This window comes from Theropithecus gelada, chromosome 3 (genome assembly GCF_003255815.1).
Source record: "Theropithecus gelada isolate Dixy chromosome 3, Tgel_1.0, whole genome shotgun sequence".
Lineage (NCBI taxonomy): Eukaryota > Metazoa > Chordata > Mammalia > Primates > Cercopithecidae > Theropithecus > Theropithecus gelada.
Genome location: NC_037670.1, coordinates 18,998,076 through 19,021,255, shown reverse-complemented (window position 1 = coordinate 19,021,255; position 23,180 = coordinate 18,998,076). Strand labels below are relative to the sequence as shown.

General features: G+C 47.9%; 1 protein-coding gene across 2 annotated transcripts in view; it reads left to right on the top strand.

The window, feature by feature from the left end:
- TRAPPC10 (trafficking protein particle complex 10) overlaps nt 1-23,180 on the top strand; it is a 99,374-nt gene that overhangs the window by 39,521 nt on the left and 36,673 nt on the right. Inside the window, exons 4-8 of one of the 2 annotated variants that reach the window (XM_025379828.1) lie at nt 2,191-2,387; nt 6,910-7,105; nt 10,301-10,412; nt 14,066-14,180; nt 14,554-14,801. In XM_025379828.1, coding sequence (XP_025235613.1) covers nt 14,631-14,801 — 171 coding nt within the window. In that variant the 5' untranslated portion in view covers nt 2,191-2,387; nt 6,910-7,105; nt 10,301-10,412; nt 14,066-14,180; nt 14,554-14,630. The remainder of the gene's footprint in view (nt 1-2,190; nt 2,388-6,909; nt 7,106-10,300; nt 10,413-14,065; nt 14,181-14,553; nt 14,802-23,180) is intronic. The other variant, XM_025379827.1, reaches the window with a different exon arrangement.

The following is a 23,180-nucleotide window of genomic DNA, read 5'->3' as shown; positions in this document are numbered from 1 at the left end:
TTGTATTTTTAGTAGAGACGGGGTTTCACTATTTGGCCATACTTGGACTTTGTTTTCTTTAAAGACCCTTAGCTTCACTGGCTCCACTGGTCCCCTTCAGAGTCACAGAGTTGTTTTTATCACGTCGTTTTATTTGCTCACTGGGATGAGTGATAGGCTGGATCTTGCCAACCCATTTGCCCCAGAATTATGTGGAACTTCTCTGTACTCTCTCTGTCCTGCCTCGTGCTCTGTGAGCTTTCTTCTGGAGAGTTCCTGCAAATTGACTGAGCAGATCTGCTCTAGTGTCCCCTCGGGATGTGGCAGCCCCTGCCCGGTGTGAACAACTTGGAGCCAGGACTCCTTCTTGGGTGGGGGTGGGGAGGAGTCCAGGTAAAGGGCTCCTGGTGGCCTTGTAAGGGGCAGAGAGTGGATGGCTCACCTGTGACGTGTGGATGGGGGCAGCCGGGTGCTGTGTGTCTCTTCTTGGCAGTCACGGGCTCTGGTCCCTCCTAGCCTTTGGTTTTTCTCCAGGCATGGCGCTTTGGGGCCTCCAGCAGAGCGGTTCACCAGTGCTGTAAAATCTGTGCTTCAAGTCCCAGGAGCTGCCGTGCTATGTAAAATGTGCACTAGATAATTAAGTTACTGTCGGATATTTATTTGCAGAAAATTGAGTTTACCAGATGGTTTTAACCTCAGTTTTCAAAGTAAAAGATCTTTTCAGATTGTACAATATTTGTAATTTAAATCAGGACGTAGCAGGTTTTAAAATCAGGATACAAATGAGAAGTACTGCCTTTTTAACTTTCTATTTAGTTAATTAAACCAAAAGAGAGGCTGGATACAGAATTTAGGATTTAAGATTTTTTTTGGAGATGGAGTCTCGCTTTGTCGCCCAGGCTGCAGTGCAGTGGTGCAATCTCAGCTCACTACAACCTCTGCCTCCCCATTCAAGCAATTCCTCTGCCTCAGCCTCCTGAGTAGCTGGGACTACAGGTGCACACTGCCACGCCCTGCTAATCTTCCCATTTTTAGTAGAGACAGGGTTTCACCGTGTTGCCCAGGCTGGTCTTGAACTCCTGAGCTCAGGCAGTCCGCCCACCTTGGCCTCCCAAAGTGCTAGGATTACAGGTGTGAGCCACCGTGCCCAGCCAGGATTTAAGATTTAACTCACTTGTGGATACTCTGATTGGCTTCTCTCTGCGTGTTATTCAAGAGTGACTTGAAAGTCCAGAGGAATTACGGCAGGACAGTGAGGAACTAGCAAGAGGATGAAGTAGCGATTTAGATGGTAGCTGTGAGTTACTGTTTGCAGATATTTTCAGTGCCTAACTTGGAAATGAATTAAGTATCTTGGTTTTAGATTTTCTAAATCTAAATGCAGTTGGACTCTTCTGAGTAGATTTATGGAATAGAAGGGCAAGGATAAGGGATACCAGGCAAAGTGTTTTCGTGGCTCTTTATGGAAGAGAACCAAGCTGAAGGCCTTGGCATGTATGTGGGAAGGGCCCTTCCTCTGGCAGGCTCGTGCTTGGGCGTCTGCTTGAGAAGCAGGATTGATTTCTGGGGTGGCGCGGCTCCCTGCTGCCTGTTGGGGAGTAGAGCAACATTGCGGAAGCTGCGGGTCGCCTTCTGTCTGGGACCTCACAGCTGTAGCTGCTTGCTTCTGACATGGCCTTCGCAGACTTCCGGTTGGGGTGGTTCCTGGGGTACAGAGCTCAGAGGCTGTGTTAGAAGCTGGCGGGAGGCTGGCCTGGGGTTCCCGTGGGCAGTCTGGGCTGTGCCATGACTCTTGCCGTGAGACCAAGGCGTGGCCCACAGCAGGATGGCAGTCATGTAGTGCTTGGGTCCAGAGCTGGTGGCCACAGTGGACCTGAGTTTTAAAGCCCTAGCTTGCCTAACAGATGGTATTGCTGTGGGCAGCTCACTCACCCCTCTGACTCTCAGTCTCTTCATCTGGATCATTGGGACGCTCACAGCCCTTGGGGTTGTGAGAAGTGGGGATCGTGCATGGCCGTGTGTGGCACTGAGTCCGACAGAGCTCGCCTGCAGGCTTGCTGGGCCACTGGGCTTTTTATTCCATTTAAGTCCTGAGCCTGTCCCGACGCTTCAAAACATTGCGGCCATTGCAGGCTGTTATGAGGCATATTTTGCTGTATAAACTAAAGGGCATTAGTTAACCTGCTTACACAGTGACTTGTTTGTTTTTAGGATACTGAAGTGTATAAAGCTACAGTGAAAGATGACCTCACCAAGTGGCAGAATGTTCTGAAGGCTCATAGCTCTGTGGACTGGTTAATAGTGATAGTTGAAAATGATGCCAAGAAAAAAAATAAAACCAACATCCTTCCCCGAACCTCTATTGTGGACAAAATAAGAAATGATTTTTGTAATAAACAGAGTGACAGGTAAGTGTATCTTTAATTTTACCTCATTTGGTTAATACTTGACATGATACGGATTGCTGGCTTCCTGGGTAGTAATAACTATTTACTCAGCAATCTCGAGTGAGCGTCCATGGGGTGCTGTCAAGGAGACCTGGTGCCTGTCCTTGTGGAGTTCCTGTTCAGGCAGGCAAAGAACTCTAAGCAGCCATCTCCGAGTGTGCTGCCTGGGAGAGCGGGTCTTGGACCCATGGTCCTGGGAGGCCTCTTGGTGGGTCCTTTCTGAAGACTGACAGCAGTAACTCTTGCAGTTCTTCTCTAGAACAGGGGTCCTTAAAGGTTTTTTTTTTTTTTTTGAAATGATGGCACCTGTGTTTCTTTCTTTACCTTAACACCTACTGAGAAGTTCCTAAGAACGTTCCTAAGTTGTAAAATGCTGACCTAACCCCTTCAGAAACTGTGAAAGGGAATCCTGAAACTTTGGCGGTTAATAGATTTTATGGGCTTTCTCCGCCTTGCCCTGCTCTCTCTCCTGGGGTAGGTCGCTCCCTTTCTCTTCAGTGATGCCGTTGCCAGCTGAGCCAGTCAGCATGTTAACTCCTCTGTAATTGATGGTCTTTATCTCATAGTTTACACTAGAACTCACCAGGGCCTGGGGATTCAGCAGCGAACCTGGACCCTGCCCTGGTCCAGCAGGTCGTTATAGCCATGGTCACCATGCTTATGGTGGCAAGGGTTCAGATGGAGGACTCCAGACTACTGCGAGAGCCTACAGCTGGGCACCTGGCCTTCTCTGGGGCCAACGGAGGCTCACTGAGAAAGCAGAGATGGGCTGAGAAATAAAGGATGCGCGGGGGGTATGGACTGAGAAATAAAGGATGCGCGGGGGGTATGGGCTGAGAAATAAAGGATGCGCGGGGGTATGAGCTGAGAAATAAAGGATGCGCGGTGCGGGGGGTAAGGGAGGAGGAGCAGGGGCAGGTGGTGCGAGTGCAGCCTGTAGCCCCAAACAGACGGGGCCCTGCACTATTCTGTCATGTGACTCTCCAGGCCTCCGTGGTAGTTCTTCAGCGGGAGGAACTAGGGTGGGTGCCTTTTTCATGTTCCACACAATACTGGATACACAGTAATGTTCAGACTTGCTTTTTTAATGGTTTGAATTAAATAATTAGGTAGTTGAGCTTATGGTTTATCTTAGAGAAGTTTCATTCAATTTGGGCTTACGGAAACTTCTTTGTAACGTGTGTTACTTATAAATTAGTTAATCAAAAGGAATCAGCTTAGCATTTAAGAAGATGCTACGTGATTGAATGTCCGTGCCCTCTACGTGGTTCAAGTACTGACATTTTTTGTTCTGAGAAAGAGAGTAGACAGCCATGAAGCCTGGCAGGAGGAGCAGTGTGTTCTGTAGCCTAACGCGAGTGAGGGCCACGCTGACGGGGAGACCGCTGAGGCAGCGCTAGGAATCAAAACCAAGTGGCCTTGGAGGTTTTTCTTAGTATCACAAAAGAAATCATATTTATTTGGGATTATATTAAGTAAACACGTTAGTGTTAATGAGGTCTATTAGTCTTACCTTGTGAAATGTTCAAATTGTATAATTTTCTCAAAGTACCTATTGATTACTTTTAAGTCTGCGTTTATAATCTTTATCTAATTTCCAATAATATGTTTTTACTGAGCCTATTTAAAACTAACTTGCTTTTTAATGACTGTTTTTTGTACATTAAATGTAATTTACTAAAATTTTCAACATTTCGTCTTCAGTAGGTTTAAATATACCTTCTACCATTTGGTTTTTATTAATTTGCAAAGCCACTTCTTAACAAATCTATTTTTTTTTTAAATGTAAAGAGTTTGGTGAGATTTTCATAAATTTGAATTTAATAGAGTCTGTATTGACAATTGTTTTGTTTTTTTACTTTTTTTTTTGACAATTGTTTGTTACCCAGTATAATTTCTGGCCTTTGAAAATATTGTAACACTTGACCCTTAAGTGGCTTACTGTTTTTTTAACATTAGACTGGTGTTTAATTTTGATTATGCACACTACATGCTCATTGTAGAATTATTAGAAAAAGGTAATGAGCAAAAAGACAATGCATATTAACTCTTAGCATTTTGGTATGTATCTTCTCAGACTTTTTTTCTTTATGGATGTATAATACATGTGTGTATTTTAAGTTAATATAACGTTGTGTGTTGTTTATACTTGCTTTTTTCACTCAATATATGGTAAAGATTTTCCACAAACAATAAATGTATTTCCAGACTCTCGGTGTTAGTGAGTGGATAATATTCCGTAGTATTAATGTGCCATAAGTTATTTATACATTCTGCTGCTGGGCTTAGGTTATTGCTTATTGTTATAAACAGCAATATTGTGAACACCTTTTCTAGCTCAAATGTTGTGAACATCCTTAATTATTTCAGGATACCTTCCTGAAGGAAAATTGCTTGGCAACAGATTTTACGCATTTTTCGGCTTTTGCTACGAGGCTGGTAGAGACAAGGGTTGACTTGTGATCAGCAGTGTGACTTGTGATGGCCGTAGCCGTGGTGGTGACTTGCTGAGGCTGCAGCCGGGAGCCCCTTGTTCTACATGTGCCTCCAGCCCCTGCAGTCTGTGTGCCTTGGGGTATTGCGCCTCTCTCCAACTTGGCCCCACCATCCCTGACTTCATTCGTTTGTTTTGGGCTCTCCTTTTCTGAGTTAACAACTTAGGCTTGATGTGAACTTCTGAAGCATAGTTCTTTTTTACTTAAAAAAAATGGATGGTGATGTAGAACAGGATCTACTAGAGATGGGACATATCATGACTGTGTATCTGATTGATCTCTGGAAACGGTTACTGTTTTGGTGGTTGGCCCTTGTTTAGTTTCTGTTTCCATTCACCCCTGTAGGTGCACAGGAGAATTTGCGTCGGGTCGGGAATAAATGTGGGTAATTATAATCCTTGAGAATGCCTGAAGGATAAACTACCAAGCTCATAGGTTCCAGCAAGCTCCTACTGTGGATAAATACACGTTAGTCCTCTGGGGGACCTTTGGAGGGAGCGGCTCTGGCCCCTTTGTCTTTGAGGGAGGAAAGTGTGCAGGGGGGTGGGTTCAATGGATTTGTAGCCAGCCACCAAGTTTTAAGTTTTCTTCTTGGTTCTGGTTGTTCACATGGTGGAACATGTAGAGTGTGTGCTGCTTCACTGAGGTATAATTCTATGAATTTAGCCATGCCTCCAAAGGATATGCTGGGGCATGGAGAAAAGGAACTTAGAGTCAGTTCAGTTTGCTACTTTTTGGTAATTCAAGTAAAACATTTACTAAGGAGAACTGGTGAAGCTCACAGAATCGATGTTTTAAAATTATTTCTGAGTTCAGATTTATGCATTATCTTCCTAGATTAATTACTATTACCAAGGCTAAAGAAATTTACCATTTCCAGCCTATCAAATACATTGCCTTGTCCAAATCTGTTGGGAACTTTGTATAATTTTGTGTGTTTGACCTTTTTACATCATGGGTTCAGGCTCTTTGTAATTAAACTCTTCTGGCCTATGTGTTAAGCCATGTTCTAAGCCTATATTTGTTAAATTGTTTATTAACCCTCCCCTTCAAGAGCTCACAGGCTAGTGGGAGGGATAGAGGTACAGAGAAGGGGAGTGTTTTCCTGTGAGGCCCGCAGCCTAGCAGCAGTGTGGGCAGAGCAGTTGGGATGGTGATGGGGGGAGGTTCGTGAAGATGCCACGCCTGGGTGGAAGGAACGTGCTCATGAAGAGAGGAGAGCGGGAGAAGGTCAGCAGGCTTGAGCTGGGAAGCAGAGGAAGTAAAGTGAGACATCATGGTGCTCGTGTGCCGTGCTGAGAAATCTAAATTTATCCTGTCGATCCCAAGGAACCAAAATGGATTTTGAAGGAGGCAGGGAACTGAGTGAGGCGTGACCATATTATTTTACAGAGAACTCAGAGCTGGGTCTTTGGCTCAGGGCTCATGTAAATCCCTTTCCCCCTTTCCAGTTGATTCTATAGCAAACTCTCCTTTGAATTTCTGTAGAACTTACTGCTCATGTTCATGACCAGTTTATGATGAAGCCTTTTCCTAACCTGGTTTCTTACCACCTGCCTCATGTTTTTGACTGTTTAAAGAAGGAAGAAGCCAGATGCAGTGGCTCATGCCTATAATCCCAGCACTTTGAGAGGCCGAGGCAGGAGGATTGTTTAAGCCCAGGAGTTTGAGACCAACCTGGGCAACATAGCAAGACCTCATCTTTACAAAAAAATATAAAAATTAGCCAGGCATGGTGGTGTGTGCCTGTGATCCCAGCTACTGGGGAGGATCACTGGAGTCCGGGAGGTGGACGTTGCAGTGAGCCAAGATTGTGCCACTGCACTCCAGCCTGGGCCACAGGGCAAAACTCTGTCTCAAAAAAAAAAAAAAAAAAAAAAAGAGGGAGGAGGACGGAACGAAATTGCCGCCCAGGACAATGGCAGCTGCTGAGCCGTGGCGCTGTGCGTGGAGGGTCTTTCCCAGATAGTCTGTTCATGTCTTTGCAGGTGTGTTGTGCTCTCCGACCCCTTGAAGGACTCTTCTCGAACTCAGGAATCCTGGAATGCCTTCCTGACCAAACTCAGGACATTGCTTCTTATGTCTTTTACCAAAAACCTAGGCAAGTTTGAGGATGACATGAGAACCTTGAGGGAGAAGAGGACTGAGCCAGGCTGGAGCTTTTGTGAATATTTCATGGTTCAGGTACTTGACTCATTACAGAATTAGACAGTTCCCTTCCCTCCCTCCCTCCCTTGTGCCCTCCCTCTTTCCTCCTTTCTTTCTAAGTAAGGCACCTCTCGTGGTAATCTCATTGGCAGAGTTTTTAAAAACAAAAAACCTGGAATATCTTTAGGACTAGAAAGTCAGGAAGTGCGTGGAAGCAGATGGGGCATGTATAGGACACGCACTGCCCCGAGGATCATCCGGGGGTCAAAGCTGGAGCAGTTTCAGCAACAGAATAAATAAGGATAGAGTCAGGGTTTAACCCATGGAATAAAATTAATATCCTTGAGTCTGTATCAATAGACAGAAATCATCGGTTAAATAAATAAATGGCGGAGAAGGGCCGACTCTTCCATACAGAAGAATTCTGCTTAAACGCAGAAGGAAAGAAAAGCAGAAAATCACTTCTAAGCCAATGTCCCAGCAAGAACTGTTGGAGGCAGGATTAACGGTAGATGTCCAGGGTGGTGGGCAAAGGCCTGAGAAGAGGTGGGCTTGCACAGTCTCACGGTGGCCCCCCAAGATGTCTGTCAGCTACTGAGGGAGCAGTAGCCACTCCACAGTGGGGGAACCAGGTACATACCGCCTGAAGGAAATGATAAGACTGCTTCCGCCCTGAGAAGTTGTGTCCATCTCATGAAATCCTTGGTAAGATGTGCTGAGGAATACTTAGCATCTTTTCTCTGTAAAAGATGATCATCTCACGGCAGTCATGGAACATATCAAGTGAACCCAAGTAGAGGGACATCAGACAACGCAGCACTCTTCAAGGGTGCCACGGCAGTGAAAGACAGACTGAGAAACTGACAGACTGCAGGAGCTGAAGGAAGCAGCAACTCCGGCCTAGTTGGGGGTCAAGGGTGGGGTCTTGGAGCAGAAACAACTGCATCAGTGGAAAAACCACTGAAATTCCAATGAGGGCTATTTAGTTAATAGTATTATACTTAGGTTAATTTTCTGGTTGTGACAGTTGTACCACGGTCATGTAAGACGACAGTGTTCAGGAAGCTGAGTGAGGGCTATATGGAAACTAGATCCTTTTTTTTTTTCCCTCAATATTTCTGTAAGTCTAAGTTCAGAATTTAAAATGAGTAAGGAAGGAAAATCTGACACACACTGCAACATGGATGGACCTAGAGGACATGATGCTGAGTGAAATAACACACAAAGTCACATAGGGACAGACTGTGTCTGCTTCTGTGAGGTCCTCGAGTGCTCAGGTTCAGAGACAAGGTGGAATGGGGGGTGCCAGGGGCTGGCGGAGGGAGAATGGGAGTGAGTGTTTAATAGGACAGAGGTTCCGTTTGGGAAGGTGAGAAAGTTTGGGATATTGATTGCACAACGGTGTGAGTGCATTTAACACTACTGAGCTGTACTCGTCTCTCTCTCTCTCTCTTTTTTTTTATGACGGAGTCTTGCTCTGTCACCAAGGGCTGGCGTGTAATAGCGTGATCTCAGCTCACTGCAACCTCCACCTCCCAGGTTTAAGCGATTCTCTTGCCTCAGCCTCCTGAGTAGCTGGGATTCCAGGTCGGCGCCACCATGTCCAGCAAATTTTTGTATTTTTAGTAGAGATGGCGTTTTGCCATATTGCCCAGGCTGGTCTCAAACTCCTGGCCTCAAGTGATCCGCCTGCCTCGGCCTCCCAAACTGCTGGAATTACAAGTGTGAGCCACTGCACCTGGCCTGAGGTGTACTCTTAAAAATGGTTAAGATGGTCAGTTTTATATTACATACATTTTAATCACAATTTAAAAGAAAAACATTAGAGTGCTCAGTCTTGAAAATACTTCACAAAGAAAATGAAGTTCAGTGTAACTTCACAGTTTCTCTCGCAAAACACAGCCCACCACTGTTTTCAGGGGAAACAGGATACAAAGGAGCGCCCTCAGTTCTCACCTAGTGAGTGGGACCTGGGTGGGCCTTTTGGGGTCTGGGAATAATGTCCACAAATACGTGGGGTGGAACTGGATTCCCAAGACCTGACCATGTGGGGAGGTTTATGTGCGTGCACATTCTTTTGGTCTTTACTTTTTAATGTACAGTAATGGAGATCGGAAAGCAATCACCTGTCGCCGTCTCTTTTCATTTTCTCATTCGATAAAGGTTACTGAGCACGAACAGGGCCAGGCCCTCCTTGATGCTGGGACGCCGTCACTACACGGTTCTTGTGAGCTTGTGTGACAGTGGAGGAGACACAGGAAAGGAAATGACGCAGATGCTAGGGCGAGACAGAGACACGAGGCAGAGATGGTGTGGGGCGCTGCGCAGGGGCAGGAGGAGGAAAGGCCTCACTGGGCTGGGGACTTAGCCAGAGCTGAAGGAGGTTGGAGAGCAAGCCATGTGGATGTTTAGAGGAAGAGAAAGTGTTCCAGGCCACGGAATGGGACAGTGCACAGGCCCCGAGGCAGCTCCCTGCCATGCACATGTGAGCAGCAGTGAGGAGGCGTTGGTGGTGGAGCTGACGCCAAAGGGGTGGTGCTGGGGGACATAGATTTTGCAGGGCCTGGAGATGCCTTGGAAGGACTTAGGAGTCTCTTGAATGTGATGAGCAATCGCTGACTGAAATGGGGAAGACGGTAGGTGGAGCACTTTGTGGGAAAGGTTTGGGGTTCAGGTTTCCATGTGTAAGCCTGAGCTGTCTGTTAGGTGTCCACGCAAGCGTGCTGTGCTTGCCATTGGAGCCAGAGTCGGGTCTCAGCTGGAGTCCTAAATGTGTGTGGTTTTGCTGTGTAGATAGGCTCAATCTCAGAGAGGGAATAGTGAGTGTAGACAGGGAAGTCCAAGGGCTGAGCCCTGGGGCCTCCAGCAGAGATCCTGGGGGAACGAGAGGAACCAGCCGTCTGACCAGAGGGAGCCAGAGTGAGGGATGAGGGGAGCAGGTGGCTGGGTCCTGGACAGCAGGAAACATCCCAAGGACAAGGGGTGGCCAGTTATATCCGGTGCTGCCGATAGGTCAGGGAGGGTTCAGGAGTGACCTTGGCCTCTTCTAGCTTCTCGTGCGTGTGTGAGTGTTGACGCGTGTGGTCCTCACACTGGTTTTTACTCAGCGGAGTGTAGGCGTTGTTCATAGTGCTGCATGCCTTTCTCTGTTGTAATTTTTAATGGCTACATACTGTTTTTTCAATATGTTGATTTATGTTTTTTTTTTAAAAACGTATCTTGGGCGAATAGGAGGAGCTTGCCTTTGTTTTCGAGATGCTGCAGCAGTTCGAGGACGCCCTGGTGCAGTACGACGAGCTGGACGCCCTCTTCTCTCAGTATGTGGTCAACTTCGGAGCCGGGGGTGAGTAGTGGCACTTCAGTAACGCATGCTTTTCTTAGTGTGGCTTTCTCCACTTGCAGATGGTCTTGAAGCAGCCATTTATTTACCTCATGAGTACGCATGTTTTGCTGTTGTCTTTATACACATTGTATCAGATATATTCTCATGATTCCTAGAGGAAATGAGAATTAAGAATTAGTCATTTTCACTTTTAGAAGAATCTTAAGTAACAAAAGTAATGAAAACAAACAAACTGTTTTCCAAGTATAAAATGTCCTTTCCACAACTCAGTGGCCTGCTGGTGGTGCTTCGATGCTGTCCCTCGTTAGAGTCAGAGTGGACGTCCCTTTCCCTTCCATCCGGGGGTTGTCTTTGGAGTGCTCGAGTGCTCGTTGCTGTGAGCTTACGTAACACCCTTGGGTGTTCATCTTTCTTTTGCACTTTTAAGCAATATCTTAAGCTCTTTTACAATTAAAGAATTAGCACAGTGAAACCATACACAAAGAGAAACATTGGTTACTGTCCTCAGTGTTTTTCCCTGATGCTTATTTTGATGAAAGTGATATCATGTTACGTAGCTGTTTCTCTGTCGCTCCTTTTTCTTACTCACAGCCCGTCGTGGGCGTCTCTCCAGGTTAACAGGTGGGGTTTGGAGTCTCCAGGTTAACAGGTGGGGTTTGAAGCTGTTTTTTTAGAGTTGGTATATTCCTGGCTCGATTCTACTCCCTGGTGTTGGACATTGGGTTCTTTCCTGCTTCTTGCCACCACAAGCAGGGCTGTCGTGGGCATCTTTGCCAGGTTCCTTTTTGAGAACCCTTGTCACCATGTGTGAAGGAAGGGGTAATTTCAAGGAGCCCCGGTGTCAGCTGGAGAACCTGGAGGGAGGTGAAGTGTGGGGATGGTCAGCTCTAGCTGTGGGCACTGTCCTCACTCTGGAAATCAACAGTGGCGCCAATGGCTACTGGCTCATAGTGAAGATCGGGTCTGATCTCAGTCTCCTGAGATGCCAGTGTAGACGTAGAACCAAAGCAAAGTGTTTACTCAGTAAAAAAAACAGAAGAGGTAAAACTCTATTTCTTATATTTTATGCAGGTGTGAGCCACCATGCCCGGTCTTAGGTGTCCATATTATACATATATATCTATTATTTAGTTTTGAGACAGTATCTCACTCTGTCCCCAGGGTGGAGGGCAGTGGTGCAGTCTTTGCCCACTGCAACCTCTGCCTCCCAGGTTCAAGCGATTTTCGTGCCTCAGCCTCCTGAGTAGCTGGGATTACAGGCACACGCCACCATGCCTGGCTAATTTTTATATTTTTAGTAGAAACGGGGTTTCACTGTGTTGGCCAGGCCAGTCTCGAACTCCTGGCCTCAAGTGATCCTCTTGCCTCGGCCTCCCAAAGTGCTGGGATTACAGTTGTGAGCCACCATGTCCAGTCTACATACCTACCTACCTACCTACCTACCTACACACACACACACACACACACAATTTTTTTTTTTTTTTTTAGACTGAGTCTCACTTTGTTGCCAGGCTGGAGTGCAGTGGTGTGATCTCGGCTCACTGCAACATCCTCCTCCTGGGTTCAGGCGATTCTCTTGCCTCAGCCTCCCGAGTAGCTGGGACTACAGGCACACACCACCATGCCCAGCTAATTTTTTTATTTTTAGTAGAGACAGGGTTTTACCATGTTGGCCAGGATGGTATCGATCTCCTTATCTCATGATTCGCCTGCCTCGGCCTCCCAAAGTGCGGGGATTACAGGTGTGAACCACCGCACCCGGCCTATATTTTTTAAATATCTTACATGTTTTTTTTTTTGAAAAATAGATTTATTTAGCAAAAAATGTTTGAATTTAATAAAGAAATGGCAATAACTGGTACATCCATTAGTTGAAAAAATTAAAATATTTTCACTGAGCACCAAATAGTTCTCAGTCTTTTCGTGGAGAACTCCTTTGAAAGAATGCCTAGAACTTAATCTGTTTATTTAGGTTTTTAATCAAGAAATCTAAAACTGCCAATCACAGTTTCAAATTACCATGAGATGACCATGTTAACAACCTTGAGGTCATATCATATGAGCTTGTAAAAGCTGTGTTGAAGCTATATATTCTAACTGAGGGCATTTGTTAGCCTCAGGCAGGCTGGTAATCACAGGTCCATGTGCCTGTGATGCCATATACACAACATTGAGTGATAAGGTGTCATTTATAAGATAAAGACCATATGGTCCCTGGCAGCAGAATAGGTGCTGGGCAGCTTTAGGGACCAGGCATCTGAATGGATGTCAGTGCCTGTGGGAGGGGAGGGGCCTTCAAGGCTGAAATATCTGACATACTTCTTATATTTCACCTAATTTATTTATTTTTTCTCTCAGTTTTAAAATTTGGGGCAATTTAAAATCCAAAAGTAAGCCTGGACGAAGTTTTGCTGCTGAATAAGACGATTCGTTTTTGTTCTTTCATTCAACAAGTACTTACTGAGGGACCACCGTGTGCCAGGCACTGTTCTAAATACAGGGAGGAATAAAACAAAATCCCTTTTTTTTATGGTGCTTACATGAAGGGGAAACAGGCGCCGAAAAGTAAATCTGTCACTTGCCGTCCGTAGTAGTAAGTTTGGGCTGTAGAAAGGGGCTCCCGTGAGGGGTGGGGCAGTGTGTGCTGTTGGAGCTTGGATAGGGCACTGGAGTGGCCTCTCTGGGGGGGGTGGCACTGGCACCAGAGGCCTGACTGAAATGTGGGCGTGCCCCATGAGAGTCCTGGTGGGAGGGGAGCCTAACCAAGGGAACTGCTGGTGCAGGGCTGGGCTGGCGGGTCCGCACCACACTACCGTGTGCTCCAATAGCCCTGAGGATGCTGGTGCAGGGCTGGGCTGGCGGGTCCGCACCACACTGCCATGTGCTCCAATAGCCCTGAGAATGCTGTTGCAGGGCTGGGCTGGCGGGTCCGCACCACACTGCCGTGTGCTCCAGTAGCCCTGAGGATGCTGGTGCAGGGCTGGGCTGGCGGGTCCGCACCACACTGCTGTGTGCTCCAGCAGCCCTGAGGATGCTGGTGCAGGGGCTGGCAGGTCCGCATCACACTGCTGTGTGCTCCAGTAGCCCTGAGGATGCTGGTGCAGGGGCTGGCGGGTCCGCATCACACTGCCGTGTGCTCTAGCAGCTCTGAGGATGCTGGTGCAGGGGCTGGGGCGGGTCCGCATCACACTGCCGTGTGCTCCAATAGCCCTGAGGATGCTGGTGCAGGGGCCGGGGCGGGCCAGCACCACACTGCTGTGTGCTCCAGCAGCTCTGAGGATGCTGGTACAGGGCTGGGCTGGCAAGTCCGCGCCACACTGCCGTGTGCTCCTCGGCTCTGAGGAGAAGCTCCCGTCAGTGAAGGGAGCTTCAGTTCCTGCACACAGTTGTGCAGCATTTAACCATGTCAGGATGCCACGTAGGAATGAACTGGTTATGACACCTCTCCGTTGGAGTGAGAAAAATAGATTCAAAGGTTTTTTCAATAATGATTGATGGACTTGTTATTATACATTGTTATGCTTATTTTAAGATCATATTTGAGTCTTAGGGGTATAAGTAAACCTCTGGGAGCCTTGCTGAAATTTGTGACAAGCAGTCATTCTTTTTTCTTCTGTGTGCTGCTACCAAGTCCTCCCTGTCCCTTCCTCTAGGAGCTTGACTCAGGGAGGTGACGTGGTTGAGTTAAGGAAATAAGTAAGGAATATGTAGTCTAAGGAAGACCAAAAGCACCAGGATGGTCAGAGCAGGCAGCACTCCAGCCCGCAGGTAAAGATAAGGAAGCCCAGCCCCGCTGCAGCCGAAGACTAGAGCCCTCCCTCGGTCTGAGACAGAGCCTGCGCTCCCCTAACCATGTAGCCTGTTGGTCTCTGGGCGGCTTCCCGACCTGTTCAGCTCCCGCCCATGGCTTTCTGGGCATGGTAGGGTGGCATGCCTTGTTGCCTGGGTCACGTTACCCTCATCTCGGCTGTCAATGCCGGGAGCCAAATGGTGCACATCGCTAGACCACAGGGGGTGGGCAGTGTTCTTAGAACAACTGGTTCTGAAGCTGCCCGTTTGCTCACCATCCTCAGCCTGAGGAGGAAGCTCAGGAAGGTGAAGTACCTGCAATCAGCACCTTTCATGATGTGTGTTTGTTTAGATGGTGCCAACTGGCTGACTTTTTTCTGCCAGCCAGTGAAGAGCTGGAATGGATTGATCCTCCGAAAGCCCATAGATATGGAGAAGCGGGAATCGATCCAGAGGCGAGAAGCCACGCTGTTAGATCTACGCAGTTACCTGTTCTCTCGCCAGTGCACCTTGCTGCTCTTCCTGCAGAGGCCGTGGGAGGTGGCCCAGCGCGCCCTGGAGCTGCTGCACAACTGTGTGCAGGAACTGAAGCTCCTAGAAGTGAGTTGGCTCTTTTCCCAATTTACCCGTTTCTTGATTGTTGCAGGAGAAATCTCTGAACCTTGAGGTTCCAGGCATTGAACTGTTTGTGCTTAAGAAAGAGTTTTCTTTTCTGAATGTCTTTTATTTTCAATATATTATTTGCTTAGTTACTTTTTACATTGATTAATTGCTCAAAAATAGAACTCTGTTCTCAACATGGTGAAGTTTGTGCCGGTCCAGAGCAAGCCTCTTAGATGAGCTCAGTGGAGCTCACTGGCTGACTGCGGCCTGCGCTACTGCGTGAACCGTCTCCACGGAGAAGCGTCACTCACCTGAGGGACCCGCAGGGCTAGGTTTTGCAGGTAGACATTTATTTTATCTCAGACATTTATTTCATGTAGACATTTATGTTATTTTTCTTTTCAGATAAATAGTTTTGCACATGGCCATGCAGGTAGCAATGTGAGTGACACACAGCAGGCTGTGCCCCATTGATTAGTAGTACGAAGCTTCGTGGAAGATATGTCATAAATTGTGTGTGTGTGTGTGCGCGCGCACGCGCGCGCTCACTTATTGGGTGTGTGAATGTAATTAGTAAAACATTTGCCTTTAGAGATAAATTCACCCAAGCACTAAACTGTTACTGCCTGTAGAACCATGGACATTCTAGTGAGGTGGAAGGACTGTAGAGACTGTATCCAGTCTGGTGATTCTTGTTTCGGGGTCCTCTTTATCCAGAATAATTCACACACACAAACGAAATGATACTTACGACTTGAGGATTCGTGTACGCCCCTGCCACCCATCCTCTGGTTAAGATCTCCTGAGTGAGTGGTCTGATGCTGTTTTGTAAACAAGAAAACAGAGTCTGGAAGTGATTAGGTCTGAAGAGTATAGGCCATTGATGGGGATGGTGTTTCATAATATAGGAACTTATTTTTGTGTGCTTGGTTTGAAATAATTTTAAGAGATTTAAATTTAATTAATGAAGATAAATGTATTTTAGTTAATTTCAAAAGGAGAAATTCTTATTTCAGAGCTCAGCTCATTAGTCCCTGCCCAAGTCACAAACTCAGAAACTTAGGAATTTTTATCAAATGATTTTTCTTCACCTAATGAAGCAAATGAGGAAAGGCAACATTTTCCACCTCGAAATGGCACTCTGGGCTGCCTGTAATCCCCTGGATCGAGAGACTCTGCTTGGGCTGCTCAGCCCTAACTGCAGGCTGGGTACGGGGCTGTGGGGGACCATGCACTCCTGGAGCCGGGCGCTCTGTTCACGTGTGCCTCGGGCTTTCGCCTGATGTTGAGATTTTTGTCTTACTAGCCGATTGGGGAAAAAATTGAAGTATTCAAGTCCAGATGATTCAGACGTGACGTCTTCTGAGTGAGACGACCCCAGCAGGGCTGATTGGAAAGAGCTGTTGCCCATTTTGGGACAGGCGTAGGAAACCTCGGAGGATGGCACAGACCCAGTCCCTTTATTGCTGGTCTCCGCCAATTCATGAACACCAGGATTTAAGAATTTCAAGTTGTTTTTCCAGCTTCAGAAGGTTGCCTGGGAATAGCATGACTACCAGCCTGTAGAGGGAGGAGAAAAATCCCCACAGCCAGGCGGGCCAGTGCAGAGTAGGCTGACCTGGGGTGGCGGGGGCGGGGACTGTGCCCCGCAACTGAGGAGGCCACTGGCCCAAAGCAGCTCCACCAGGAGGGAAGCGGGCACCTCCACCCCCCCACCCTTCCCTCTGAACTCCTCCGGGCACTCTGGAAGCTAGAGGCCAGGGAGCCCACTGATGTGTTACATACAGCTCCCCCAGCAGAGAACAGGGCGGCAGGGGATGGAAAGTGGATATGAGAGGCCAAGCCGAGAGGTCCGGTACTGCGTGGAGATGGCAATCCCTTTTCCTCTTCTGGCGCTGCTCACTAGTGTGCTTGCCCCACCACGGCTGCCCTCCTGTGGGCGTGCGCAGGTGCCATGGAGGCCTGGAGGAGCAGCGGCATAGTGCGTAGCGCTGCACTCACTCCCCGCAGAGCTGCGTGCTCGCCTCCTCCTGTGGGCTGTCCTCCTGTGGAGCAGGTTCTTGGGGACTTCCTAGCGGTTCTCCGGGGTTCTGGAATGCCTGTGGCCCTTGTGGAAGGAGGTTGAAGTAGGGCTGTTATTCCCTTGTGGCTGGAAGGAGAAACGTGTAAGTAATAGAGGGTGTGGGTTCTGGAGTTCCTTGGAGCGTCGGGGTTCACAGGAGCCACACGGGGTCTGTTGGCTCCTCTGGGCGCTCGTCTGCAGGGCCAGGAAGTCACTGAGGTATTTTCAAGGCTTTATGTTGTGTGAGGAGCCTCTTATCCGTGGTGTATTTTCTGAGCCCTTTGCTTTACTGAATGAAGTTGTTGTCTCCTTGGCCTTTCCTTGAGTGGAAGCTGTCCCCATTGCTTTTAGTCATAGCTATTGCACTTCTTTGCACTGTTGAGTTCTGTGTCTCCAGTGAGAGGAGGTGGCCAAAACTGAATGCTGGATTTGAGGAAAGGACATGCCACCCACTGATGACTTTTTCACAGTCTCTCAGTCTCTTTCCTTCTAAGAACCCACTTCCTGTTTCCTCACCTCCTTCTGATGTACACAGCTGGCTGCGCCTCCTTACACGCGCTGTGCATGTCAGATTCCCAGTCCAGAGAGGACAGCCTCCCTTGTCGCTTGTGTTGAAGTGCACACAGTCCTTTTTGCACACTTTGCTCCTGAGTTTGATCAACACTGAGATTCACACTGTTTACTTAGAGGGCTTCACCAGTAGCTTCACATCAGAAGTGTTTCTCTTCCTCTCCCTTTTTCTTTTCTTTTTTTTTTTTTTTGAGATGGAGTCTCACTCTGTTGCCTAGGCTGGAGTGCAGTGGCGCGATCTCGGCTCACTGCAGACTCCACCTCCCAGGTTCACGCTATTCTCCTGCCTCAACCTCCTAAGTAGCTGGGACTACAGGTACCCACCACCACACCTGGCTAATTTTTTGTATTTTTTTTTTTAGTAGAGACGGGGTTTCACCGTGTTAGCCAGGATGGTCTCCGTCTCCTGACCTTGTGATCCGCCTGCGTCGGCCTCCCAGAGTGCTGGGATTACAGGCGTGAGCCACTGCGCCCGGCCTTCTCTCCCTTTTTCTAAATTTTTAAATTTTTTGGTAGAGATGAGTCTCATTGTGTTGCCCAGGCTGGTCTGGAACTCCTGGGCTCAAGTGATCCTCCCTGCTCGCCCCCTAAAGTGCTGGGCTTACAGGTCTGAACCACCCCTGGCTATGGTTTTCTCTCTCGTGCAGTAGTTTTTATTCCAGTCTAGTTGTGAGAGTCGGGTTTTAGGGCCACAGTTGAGCAGAGGCCAGGGGGTAGGTGCACCACGGTCAGCTGCAGATCCCACGGCCCAGTTTTGAGTGGGTGGCTTATAAAACATGTCCTGCTAACATCCTGCTTGCTTTATCAGTTGATTTGAAGTACCTCATTTATTTAAAGAGAACAGGGGGCACCGAAGTGGCCAGCTGTGATGGAAAGCAGCACTGCCTCTATAGTAGGGCTCGATCCACACTCCAGGGGCGATGGGGGCTGAGAAAGAGAGCAAGATGGCCGGATAGAGGCATCTACCCTGTGGGTGCCGCTTACTAGCCTTGGCCCACTCCCGTTATGGAAAATGTGTTAAGAATGGAGATTGTGCCTACCTGCTGGGGTGAGCGGTAACACCCGTGAAGTGAGGCCAGTTGCACATGAGTTGAGGATCCTCCTTCACAGAATATTTCCTCTTTTTTTTCTGTAACAATTTCTAATTTTCCCTCCATTTACAAAAGTTGAATGTTTTCTCTATGTCAATTTGGAAAATACAGACAAACACGCAGAAGAAAACGTTGTTGCTTTTGCTAGCGGGAAGAGGTTCTCTTTTTTTTTGTCCATGGCCGCCTTATGTATAGATGAACTGCAATGATTTCCTTGCTCCTATTTGGACATTTAAATTCTTCAAAATTCTTTGCAATTGCAGTAGTTTGTATCCTTATACATACATCTTTGTGTGTAAATTCATACAAGTAGAATTGGAAGGTTGAAGATAGACGTGTTTTTAAAGCTCTTAATATGTGTTGTCAATTCGTCCACCAGAAAGGTCTTCCCATTTTTAGTCATGCTAGTGATGCCTGTTTTCCTGCACCTTTGGTAAGAAAAAAGTATGATACGTATACATTTTGTTGCCAAATTAGAAGAATGAGGAAGATACTTTCTAGAAGGCCATAATGTGTTTGTTACAGTGATTGCCCAAGTGATTTTTTAGGGGGTTTGGAATGTGTTTCATTCAGCACCATTTGACCTTTTATTAGCGTAGATTCTGGTTAGGTGTGGGCCTAGCAGGGTCAGGACTCCTCCTGACCCCAGGAGAGTCACCCAGCCTAGCCTGTGGCATGGAGGAACCGCGCATGGCACGCCATCAGAGTTAGCTGGCCGGTTTGTGAACAGGGGCTGTGTGTGGCCAACCTGCAGGTTGAACCAGAGGAAGAAGGTTTACAGTCAAAGCTGGCCGGTTGGGGTCAGTATTCTGAGGTGCAGGCCTGGCAGAGGACAAAGGCAGAGATGTAGTGGAGGGATGTAGGTTGTGTTTACTGAGGGCTTACAGTGTACCCTACACCCTGCTGGGTGGGTGCTTTCATGGGGAGGTGGAGGATCTTGTGTGCCCCTGAGCCATGAGGACCTGAGCTGGAGGAGGAGGGGTGGTTGTGGGAGCTGTTGCTGAAGAACTGATGGCTCCCTGGACAAAAGGAAAGAGAGGACTGTCAAGAATCATTCAAGACACATTTCCTTGCCTGCCAGGCACTGTGGACAGAGACAGGGATAGATAGGGGGTACACATAAATGAAGAGGAAAGGGCCTCACCTGCCGGCATGAGGCTGCCACGGGTCATCAGCACAGTGTCCAAGTAGTGACGAAGTGTTGTCTGTGCACAGGGGACCGTAAGGAAGGGAAAGGCAGCTTTGCCGGGTGCCTCAGGTCAGCTTGGTAAACATTTGCGGGTGCCCGATAGGTGCTAGGGAAGCTTTCTGGAGGAGGCCCTGTGTGAACTCCGTTAAAAAGATTCATTCAGGCCGGGCGCAGTGGCTCACGCCTGTAATCCCAGCACTTTGGGAGGCTGAGGTGGGCGGATCACGAGGTCAGGAGTTTGAGACCAGCCTGGCCAGTATGGTGAATCCCCGTCTCTACTAAAAATACAAAAATTAGCTGGGCATGATGGCGGGCGCCTGTAATCCCAGCTACTTGGGAGGCTGAGGCAGGAGAATTGCTTGAGCCCGGGAGGCAGAGCTTGCAGTGAGCCGAGATCACGCCATTGCACTCCAGCCTGGGTGAAAGAGCAAGACGCTGTCTCAAAAGAAAAAAAAAAAAAAGGATTCATTCACTCAGCATATCTTCACTGAGCATCTGTTTTGTGCCAACCATTGTGGTAGGCACTGTATTTTCAGCAGAGAGTGAAGTAGAATTCCTGGCTTTACGAAGCTTACATGCCAGGGAATGAGTAGGGGGAGTAAGAATTCACCAGGTAGATGTGACTGCTGGTGGCACAAGAGAGTGCGTTTCAGGCAGAGAAGGTGGTGTTACCGAAGGTGCTCTGAAGGAGTCTGGTCTCACTGGAACTTCTGGAACTTCAGGGGCGAGGCAGGCTTTGGTGACAATGAAGGGAGATTCTGAAGTTCTTTGTGTGTCACCTTGAAGGTTGCCCTTTGTCCTGTAGCCAGTAGCGAGCCATGAAAGGTTAGGACCTAGTGAGGAGGCAGAGGGCAGAGAGAGGTGAAGAATTTGGAAACTTCTGCCATAGTCCAAGGGAGAAGGTGGAGTTCCAAAAAGCAGTTGAGGTAGATATTGTTGTTTATCATTATTATTATTTGAGACACTCTGTCGCCCAGGCTGGAGTGCAGTGGTGTGATCTTGGCTCACTGTAGCCTCTGCCTCCAGGGTTCAAGCAATTCTCCTGCCTCAGCCACTAGAGTAGCCGGGATTACAGGCACGCACCACCATGCCCAGCTAATTTTTGTATTTTTTGGTAGAGATGGGGTTTCACTATGTTGCCCAGGCTGGTCTTGAACTCCTGAGCTCAAGCGATCTACCCTCCTCGGCCTCCCAAAGGGCTAGGATTAGCACCCAGCCGGTAGATTTTAAATAAATGGGTTCAAGAAAAATTTAGTGAATTGGTGGTTCTGGGTCCACTGGATATCCATATATAAAAACATATCTTGGTCTCACCCCATAAACAAGATTAATTCCAGGTGTAGTTTTGGTCTAAACATGAAAAATAAAATAAGAAAACTCTAGAAGATAACATGGGAAAATACCTTGGGGACCTTAAGGTTGGCAAGTATTTCTTAAATAGAACATGAAACCCTTATAGTTATGCACCAGCCGTGAAGGAAGCCGGCCCTACATTAGACCACATAAACATCAGCGCTTCTCTTCCCCGAAAGGTACTCTGAAGGGAGCAAGAAGGCCTTCCGCAGCGTGGAAGTACGAACAGTATATGCAGACAAGAAAGGGCCCTATCCAGCATGCACTGTGAAGAACTCACATACATCAATGCAGAAAGACTGACCAACCAATAGAAAAACAGGCAAGAGAGGAAATCCAAATGGCCAATAAACATATGAAAAGGGGCTCAGTCTCATGAATCATAGCGAAATGCAAACTGAAACCATTGTTAATGAAGTACCAGCACACACCAGCAGAATGGCCAGGATGGAAAGGCTTTCCTCGGGTATTGGTGGGAGGGTGGAGACACTGGCGCTCGTTCACTGATGATGGTGTGCACCACTGGAAGCGCTTTGGAAGGCTGTTTGCGGTATCTAGCGGGTGTCGCCATCACGACACATGCCCCATGACCCAGCAGATCAGCCCTGGTATGTGCAGACACATGCACACACACATGCATCAAAAGGCAAGTACAGAGATATTTGTGGCACTGTGAGTCATCAGAGCTAGAAACGGGGAAGAACCCAAATGTTCATCTCGTCCAAGCGATGACGACACGGCACCGTGGCCCTGCAGTGCGCTAGGGTACGGTGGTGAACGTGACTGGGTCGTAGTGGATGACTCTAACCAACCTCAGGTTGAGCTAAAGAAGTTGAGGGCATACCTTTTTTTTTCCCCTAGGTGGAGTCTTGCTCTGTCGCCCAGGCTGCAGTGCAGTGGCGTGATCTTGGCTCACTGCAACCTCCACCTCCCGGATTCAAGCGATAAGAGAAGGCATACTTTTTGATTCCTTGTATCTAAAGTTCGCATTGAAGCTACACCAGTCTGCTGTGAGCTCTCTGGCAGGTGGAGGGGCTGGTGACTGGCAGGGAGTTCCTGCAGGAGCTACTGCTCTGATTCTGCTTTCATGGGAGGCATATCAGACGTTCACCTGGGACTCGTGCACCTTCCAGTGTGTGGGCTGCACTCAAATGGTAGGGGTATCAAAAGAAAGAACAAGAGTGCCTTTACTTTTATACTTGGAAGTGGCAAAATGGCACTTGCCATTGCTAATACAGCGATCAGGAGAGGAGGAGGGGCTTTAAGGAAAATTAATATAAATTAAGAATTAGTTTAAAAAGTCTGTTATTCACAAAAGATGATATCCAAATGGCCAAGAAGTGTCTGGCGGCCCATTAGGGAAATGGGAGTTTTCTGGAGACGGTGAAGCCACCACCTGGTTCCAGAGCGAGGTGTCCAAGCCGCACGCTCTGCCGTTCAGTCTCAGGCTCTCGGGGCAGAGCGGAGGCCTGGTCTTTGTTGTGTTGGGTGCTGTGGCATGCTGGGTGGCAGATGCCACCATAGAGGCATGGCTTTCGTAATGTTGGCTGAAGTGCCCATTTTCTGTGTCGACCACTGTTTAGGAGCAAGGGGCTGACACTTGTTTGGACGACTCAAAGCCATGAAGCCATGGCTGCAGAACAATCGCTCTTTTCCAGAGTTTGTGAGACTTTTGTGTTTTATTCTCAAGCTGCACTATAGTGGGTAAAATGAGCCTGGATGGCTCTGGCAGTCTCTCTTCCCTTCCCCCGCGCTCTTGCGTCTCTGCTGCAGGGATGCTGGTGGGAGAAGAGTGCTGGCGCTACCTGTGTTCTGCTGTGAGTAGCCTGGCGCACTTGGGGCTGGGGGCGTCTTCGGAGTCTGAGAAGGCGTCCCTCAGTTGAGGCAGGGGTAACATTGCAAATAGTTTTACCCATAGTAGCCAAACAGTGGAAACAACCCAGACACTTAAAAGGAGTGGATAAATAAGCTGTGGCCAACTTGTAGAAAGGTTTAATAAGCAGCAGTGAAAAAGAACAGGCTGACAGACTCTGCAAGGTTGAATCTTAAAGAGACTGTGTTGAATTAAAGAAGTCCCATGTACAAAAGAGGACGTGCGTGATTTCATTATG